Below are 8,596 nucleotides of genomic sequence, written 5' to 3'. Positions count from 1 at the left end.
CAACATCCACAGGAGACCAATCACAGGTCTACCTGTTGCATTCCACAGCAGCAGATAACCATTGTTTACTTTTGGTTGCTGAAACTGCAGCTTCTCACAAGGAAAAATCCTAAGAAAGGATTTTTCATGAAAGATGTCTGCGACAGAGCAACTTTTAACTTTTCTACATCCCAGATAGGTCTAACACTGGAATCTAATACCTCACATGGCATGCAGAAGTTGGGAAATTAAAGCAATGTTCTGGTATTATAACCTCCCTCCCACCCACTTATAATTGCTGACAGTTCACTGACAGAATTAGAATCAACTACAGTTGTCCTGAGACACAAGGACCTCAGTTCCAAGAGAACCCATCTTGCAAAAGCCAGGCCCCAGGATAGGTTTGACAGCAATTCTAAGAAATACTCTGTAACAGTATCAGGTTGTTAGAGATTCCTGTGAGGTCCAGCTAGTTACCACCTATGACAAGAAAACATAACTTGTTTCCCAAGCTGAATGCCTTTCTCAGAGATCAGCTGTCTGGCAAAAAGTATGAAAACTGCAAGAGCAATCCTCAGCTGTCACAATGAGAACTGTGGTCATAGCTCCAGAAATTAACCACTACACCTCCTCATTCATGTAAGGGGAGTTTGATCCAGCTGGGGAGTTAAGATGCCCCCAATTTTTCAGAGTTCTTTTAAGCAAGCACATGTCACAGGGAGTCCTCCACAGTTTTAAAGGTGAAAGCAGCTAACCAGAAGGCAATCAGAATATACAAGCCTTTTTACATAGGAACTTTTATTCTCATTGAGATCTGTACATTCAAGTTGCACATACTTTCAAATCTTCTTCGACTGAACTGGAGCACTGGATCACAAGAGCCTGGTCTGTTTGGAACAGTTTTATGTTTATGCCTCAAAAGTAGCCAGGAAACTTGTGACTATTTCCTTCAACTTAGCTTCTGTCTGGTCAGAGATCTTCCCTTCAGTCCTGTTGAAAGAGTTTAGTTAAACTTCTGACACAGAAATAGACAGATGGTCAATCCCTAAGACAAAGAAAAAAGGCTTCACAGCAAACCTTCCAGTTTCTAACAAAATTAGATGAATTAAAACATTTCTGTTTGATGCATGAATTTGTACTACTAACATAAGACCATTTCTCCATTTTAAGCATCAACTGGATTTCCTGAGAACTAAAGTCATGAAGATGTGCTCTGGACAACTGGAAGGCTGATTTAATTTCCAGTTCTGGTACAGGCAGCTTAAGGCCTGATGTTCTGGGATACACTAAATTAACAGTTCAGGGACCATTATCTGCACTCCAGCCATCAAATCAATATCCTTGGGATGAAGCAGGATAAATCATACCTGATTGTGGATAGGAGGGCCTGGTGCTGGCTCAGTACATGAGCTAGGAAAGCACTCTCAAATTTAGTAATTTTGCTGGGCTCCAGCTTGTCCAAGTGACCTCTTACACCAGCATAGATGACTGCAACCTGTTCCTCGATAGCCATGGGAACTGCAGAAAAGAGAGCACTCATGCCACCAGTAACTCTCACATCAGGACACACCAGTACTATGCAGTCCTTCCTTTGAAGATCAACTGCATATATACAACATGGTTCAAGCAAGCCTGCATTGACCATGTGCACAGAATGGACATGGTAAATGCTGCCACAAAGACCAATCTTGTTAGCACAAGAGACTAATGTGAAATGCAGACTTTTTAAGTTCAAGACACTCACCATACTGTCCTTGTTTGAGAAGCTCTGTCAGACGTACGCCACGGTTCAGCAGCTGTTGTGTAGCAGCATCCAGATCAGAGCCAAACTGGGCAAAGGCAGCTACTTCACGATACTGAGCCAATTCCAGCTTCATGGTACCTGCCACCTACAACACAAGATACAGATGAGACTGAGTTTGATCACCTTTTAAAAGTATCTAGGAGTTTGCAGGTTATCTTCAGATGACAGTTGTCACAAGACAGCTTTACTTTCTATCCCAGAAAAGTGAATCTCAAGATTCTGACAGATGATTATTTGCATTTCTAAATATCCCACTTTTTAATATAAGCATGCCTCCTTAAAACAGTAACCATTGATATTAAACCCCTAATTCCATATATGGACTAAAAGCACATGGTTAAGAGAGCATTCTCTATTTCTAGTTAGATCAGTACCCAGCTCAGGCTCAGCATACAGAAACATAATCCTACATCTTTATGCAGATACTATTTTCCTTTCTCCCCCACCTCATTTAGAAGTAATGAAAACATCAAAGAGATCCCCAAAGTTTGTTCTTTTATAGTTTCATAACACTAAGGAATCCAAAGCTTTATCCCCTCTCTAGTCACAGCTCTTTGGAGTGAAATGGGTTGGAAGGCCTACACACTACTCATCTCTAGCAAGAGAAGCAGTAGTTTCATGCTTACCTGCTTCATAGCCCTGGTCTGAGCAGCAGAGCCTACACGGGACACAGACAGACCAACATTGATGGCTGGACGGATACCTTTGTAGAACAACTCAGTTTCCAAGAAGATCTGCAAGAGAGAGAATTGTTTTATTATCTTGGTCAGAAGCCTGGAAGCCTCCTCAGAGACCTGGCAGTAAATAACAAAGATGTGCACTGGGAGGTGAAAAGTCCTACCTGTCCATCAGTGATGGAGATGACATTGGTTGGAATGTAAGCAGACACATCACCAGCCTGAGTTTCAATGACAGGCAAGGCGGTCAGAGAGCCACCTCCAAAGGAGTCATTCATTTTGGCTGCTCTTTCCAGCAGTCGAGAGTGCAGGTAGAACACATCACCTGGGTAGGCTTCACGGCCAGGTGGACGACGCAGCAGCAGAGACATCTGACGATAGGCAACAGCCTGCATGGTATAAAGAAAGCTTTCAGACCTCAGAAGCTCATTTAACATTTTGGATTTCTAAACTTGAGGTGATGTTACAGCTATAAACACCAATGCTAGACTATGAGGCCTATAAACAATGTTTCCTGACCTGCTTGGACAAGTCATCATAGATGATTAATGCATGTTTTCCATTGTCTCTGAAGTATTCACCCATGGAGCAGCCTGAATAGGGAGCCAGATACTGAAGGGGTGCTGCATCAGATGCTGTGGCAGACACCACAATAGTGTACTTCATGGCATCTGTAAAGAATTGGAGAAACACACCACTGAGTATATTACCTCACCATGCCTGTAATCAGCAAATGCAACAAACATGTGAAATAATAAGTTGCTAAAGCAAGCCCAGGCAGCACCACTACATTGTTACAGGAAAGCCCACTGTACTAAATTAACATGTTTGTTGCTCTATTACATATGCAGCCTTGGTCAACTGTTCCTGAAAAGATGCTACCATTTAATCCCTTATGTTTGGGCAGTCAAGTCTCTCCACTTAAATTTTTAACTGCCATTCACATGTACGTACATATGAAACACATCAAGTCCATATAAATACTTGTAGGCCATAGCTTGTCACCAGGCCTGCCAAGAGGAACCTCTCAACTCTGCTAGGAAAAAAAAAAAAAAAAATAGGCTGACTTTTCCAGAAAAAACTCAGCAGTTTTGGGACCTCAAAATAGTCTTCTAATGCGATGTAGCAAAAATAAGGGGTTGCTTTCCCCCCAGATATGGAGAAAGATTTCTTGTCCACAAAAGTAGTTCATTCATTTAATCAAAAAAGTAATTCTGTCTATACTTGCAGCTAGGAGAAGTCACAGCAGTATTCAGCATTATAATGAGAACAGGATGTTACTAGTTACCAGGCTCAACCACCTTCAAAAATCTGTACCTGCATCAGTGAGCCTCTTCACCAGCTGAGCAACAGTAGATCTCTTCTGGCCAATTGCAACATAGATACAGTACAGCTTCTTCTTCTCATCTGTCCCATCATTAAAACGTTTCTGGTTGATTATTGTGTCAATTGCAATTGAAGTTTTCCTGGGTAACACAGAGGTTGGTAAGTTAAGCTGCCTGCAGTTCTCCCAACCTCTACACAGTTTTGTATTCAGTTCTGTACATTGGTGCACACTGCACTCAAGTCTCTCTTTAAGGAAACTTTTTTGGCTTGGGCTTTTAACTTACCCGGTCTGCCTGTCACCAATTATCAGTTCACGCTGGCCACGACCAATTGGCACCAAGCTGTCTACAGCCTTAATCCCAGTCTGCATAGGTTCACGCACAGAGATTCTGGGAATTATCCCAGGGGCCTTTAACCCAACTCTCCTACGCATCTTAGATGCAACAGAACCCTTAAAAAGAAGAAAGAAACTGTTGCAGTCTGTATCACATAGATACAAGCAGAGGTAATAAACACCTAGTTACACTTACCTTCCCATCAATTGGATTACCCAGGGCATCTACAACACGGCCCAGCAGCTCTTCCCCAACTGGAACATCCACAATGGCACCAGTCCTCTTCACAACATCCCCCTCCTTGATCAGTCTGTCATTACCAAACACAACAACACCAACGTTGTCGGGCTCCAAATTCAAGGACATACCCTAGGACAAAGGTCACATAATCCTGAGAAAACCCATACCAATATCTACAAAAACACAGTTTAATATCAATGTGATGATTCTACAGTGTAGAGTATGCCACATAATCTACCTCAATCTTATTTGTAACAATAGTCGATGTGCTGCTTTTATGAACAATGCATCTATTTCCATATTGGTTAGAGAACCTGCCTGCCTAAGCCTTCAACTTACCACATAATTATACTGCAGCAGTCTAGCATTGTCATTTATCTCTAAAAAGAACAGAAAGGATAAGCAGGATTCAAATACAACATTTATCTCTTGCCTAGGAATTGTGAGGGAAAAACGCTAGCTTATTTCTCTGGCCAAGGCGAGTTAGGTTATAAAAATTATAAGAGCTGTTGCAGTACTCTCAGAATAGTCAGACAGCTTTTTTATTCTAATATAAGACAAGGCTGTTATTCAACAGTAAACAAAAAAGCCAGCATGAAACCAAAGAAAACAAAATCCAATAGAAGATTAGTTCTTCTACTTCCTAGATGAAGACACACAAAATTTAAGTGTTAGCCAAGAACCAGACACTGAAAGCAAAGTGTTATGAATTCAAAGAATATTTGCTTTTTGTAGCATTACATTAATTAGTTACTACTTATTAAAGTTGAAATGAAGTTTGCAAGAGGTTCATATGGGTACCTCCAAGAACAGTCTCATTCTCCTTTTAAAGTCTTTATTTTAAAAACAATATATTTCTAGGCTAAACAAACTGCTTTAGTGAAAGCTTACCTTCAATCCAGAAGAGAATTCAACCATTTCTTCTGCTTGGACATTTCTTAGGCCATACACGCGGGCAATACCATCACCAATTGAGAGCACACGGCCAGTCTCCTCAAGTTCAGCAGAGGTGTCAGCTCCCAAAATACGTTCCTCAAGAATAGAGGATACCTCAGCAGTACCTGAAAAGAGACATTTCACACCTGACTAAGCACATTAAGGCAAGATATGAATTCAGTAAGCTTGTCTTGAATTCACAGGCCAAGGTGCTCTCTCTGGTATGCCATGAAGTCTAGCAAGCAACATGCTAGATGCATAAGATAAATAACAGCTTCTGTATTCCCAGCTAAGAAAAGCAGCTTCAACACATCATTACATGACAGCTCCAATTAAAACATTGATGACTGTTTAGTTACCAGTTTCCTTCATGTCTTACACTATTAACAATCTCTCGCTCTAAAAAGAAATTAAATAATTAGTCATAGGCTAAGAACAGACATTCTCACTCCACTTGCAGAGAGGCTACTTAAACTGGAGGCATCAAACACCCTGTGATTTGCAATCCAAGATCCAAATATATTTAAAGGAACTTGATACATTTAAGAAGCAAATTGTTCAATATAAGCTGTAAAAATGTATTCTCCATATTCCTCAAACTTGTTTGGCAGTGTACCTCCAACAACTCTTTATTTCCCCAGCCAGGAAACAGTAAATAAAATTGTGAAATTTTTATTTCCTAATACATTTAATAACCCCAAGCCACTTTGAAAATTGTATATGAACCACTATCAAAAACACAGCTATGCAAGGCCACTGTTTTCTCTAAACACCAAAATGCTAGCAGCAAAAAGTTATGCTAAAGGATAAAACACTGACAGGTCTGGGAGTCATCTGTTCCTTCATACTTTTACAAACAAGACAGAAAACTAGAACTTGAGGCTTTTTATTTTCCCAAATAATTCTGCAAGAGTTCTGAATATCAGAATAAAATAATTCTGAATGGAATCCTCACAAAGCAGGTAAACTGTGTAAACTGACATGTGACCACTCCTTGGTTTGGGCATAATCTAAAGAGTTATTAAAGTGAAGTCTGCTGCATGTGACTATGCAAAAGTTCAGTTAAATACTGTCAGTACATAAATGTCCTCAAGCATTCTGTCAACTGATACACGCACCATATTCAAATTTCCTTTTGTCTGACAGACCAAGTTCTTAAACCACACTGTTATATGAAGACCTTCCGCAGACTCACCAGTTTTCTGAAAGCATGTTTTGGAGGCATGGAGGTTTCTTGTAGCAACAAATGCTGCACCCAGGGTGTTTCTGGAAATCTAAAACAGGCAATTGCTTCAGTAACAGTAAAATTTCCTCATTCATTAAAAAAAAAAGGTTGAAAGACATTTTTGATCATGACATTTTTGATCATGAGCTTATAAATTTAACATCTCTCAGTTTTGAGTTTAGCTCCACAGCACTCCAATCACAAGTTTTAATTATGGAACCAAATCCAGCACTACTAAGCAAGGACAGCTGGTAAAAGAGATTGCTCTAAGTTATTCGCCGCATTTTTCTGCATTGCACTGCTGTCACCACCACAGTACCACAGCAGATCCCAAAGCAACACCTCTTCTCGCTTGCCAACTTTGTGCTGAACACCAAATGCTTGGGGCAGAAAGAAATCACCACAACCCTCACGGTTCTCCACAAGAGAGAAATAACACTGTGTTTTCTAAGGGTTGGCCTTCCTAAAAAAAAAAAAAAAAAAAATCGGCAAAATTGCTGGTATGGCTAGAACATAGACGAGAGCAAAAATAACGACCAAAAAACCAAAATAAATCTGTGATAACAAATGCAATAAAATGTTAGAATCTTATGTCCTAAGTAAAGCTCCCAGTGCAGCTCCAGGCACCGTTAATGCTATTTCTCTGAACGCCTGGGCAGGCGTCTCCTCCGTTCACCTTCTCAAGGGACACCAGCGGGAACAGGTCGGGACAGATCTTCACACCCTCACTCTTCCCCACCAACACGGGGATGGGGGGGGAAACCCACTACCTGGGAAAGTTTTGCAGTGCAAATCCCTCACTTTGATTGGGATCGGGCAGCTTTCAGACATTAACCTGAACCCCAACAGCATCAAGCAACATCACCGGGGAAGGACAGGCCGTCCCCTAGACACCTCCCCCCCCCCTCATCCCCCATCCCCCGCCTCCACCTCCAAAGTAAGGGCACCCTCGCTCTCTCAGCAGGTCTGGCCCCGCTGACACCCAGCGCTAAGGTGAGCCCCCCCATCCCAAACTCCCGAGAGCGGGAGGCCGCAGCCTCTCAAAGTCACCGCTGCCTCCAAGATGGCGGCGGCGGCTGCCTCCCACCCACCACCTTCGCTCACTGCAGGAAGGGGAGAATGCGCTCACCAGGCTGGCCTGCCGAGGCAGGGAGCGGGCAAGGGAGGCAGCCACGCCGGTGGAGAACATGACGATAGCAGCGACAACGCCTCCAGGCAAGACCGAAGCAGACAGAAGACAAGATACAAGCCACCACTACCAGCCCAAAATGGCGGCAGCTCGCTCCGCCTCTTATTACGACGATCCCCGCCCAGGAGGCGGAGCGGGGCGAGGCCGGGAATTGCTTCCCCCGCCGGTCTTCTCAAGTGTCCCGGCGTCTTTTGCCTTTCGCGCCTCTGAGCAATGGGGGAACAGATGCATACTTTTATATATATATATATATGCGCCCTTGAAATGTCCCTCGGCGGGCGGAAAAGGCGGAGAGTGGTGGTGGGCCGGGCCGGGGGTAGTTGGGGCAGTGACCTCTCCACCCCTTTATGCGAGCTGTGAGTGCTTGCACTCCTGACCGCCCGTCTCAATGTAGCAGCTGCGCAGTAGAAGAAAAATGTGGTAGAGAAGTGCTGGCATCTCGCCTAGGCTCTGTGTGAAAAACGCCAATCACTTGTTTTTAAATTTTTAAAAGTTTAATAGTAATAAAATGGTTATAAAAATAGTAATATAATTAGAGTAATAAAAATTTGGACAATTAGGATTAGGACAACATGAGACAATAAAAACAAAGAGTTACGGACAGTCCGGGTACCTTTTTCTGGGCAAAACAAGCCCGAAAAAGGACACACATTAACAGAGGATTAACTCTTAAAAGCAATAGCCCATTGCATATTCATACATCTCAGACATGATGCATAACTTCCATTCAAACAAAGGATTCTGTCTGGTAAGTGTCAACTTCTTCCTCTGAATCCTGATGCCGTCTCCAGGACTGAGTGAGGCGGCAAGAAGTTTCTTCTGATAATGGAGCAAAAAATGCTTTTTCTCTGAAACATTTAGGTGTCCCGTGGCTGCTATCTGGTG

General features: G+C 42.5%; 1 protein-coding gene across 1 annotated transcript; it reads right to left on the bottom strand.

The window, feature by feature from the left end:
* Nucleotides 1–759: 759 nt before the first annotated feature.
* Nucleotides 760–7,802, bottom strand: LOC139598973 (ATP synthase subunit alpha, mitochondrial-like). The gene is made up of 12 exons (XM_071445911.1): nt 7,652–7,802; nt 6,493–6,571; nt 5,253–5,422; nt 4,317–4,490; nt 4,071–4,237; nt 3,778–3,926; nt 2,980–3,131; nt 2,625–2,849; nt 2,410–2,517; nt 1,724–1,868; nt 1,347–1,497; nt 760–969 (listed from the first exon to the last, which is right to left on the bottom strand). Exons 1-12 carry the CDS (start codon nt 7,709–7,711, stop codon nt 888–890), a joined length of 1,662 nt encoding a protein of 553 aa, XP_071302012.1. The 5' UTR covers nt 7,712–7,802; the 3' UTR covers nt 760–887.
* Between the last annotated feature and the right edge of the window lie 794 nt (nt 7,803–8,596).

Source organism: Agelaius tricolor, unplaced genomic scaffold, assembly GCF_023055355.1.
Source record: "Agelaius tricolor isolate 1412-34295 unplaced genomic scaffold, bAgeTri1.0.p SCAF_21, whole genome shotgun sequence".
In the NCBI taxonomy this organism is placed as follows: domain Eukaryota; kingdom Metazoa; phylum Chordata; class Aves; order Passeriformes; family Icteridae; genus Agelaius; species Agelaius tricolor.
Note: the sequence above shows the minus strand (reverse complement) of the source record. Positions and strands in the feature narration are given on the sequence as shown.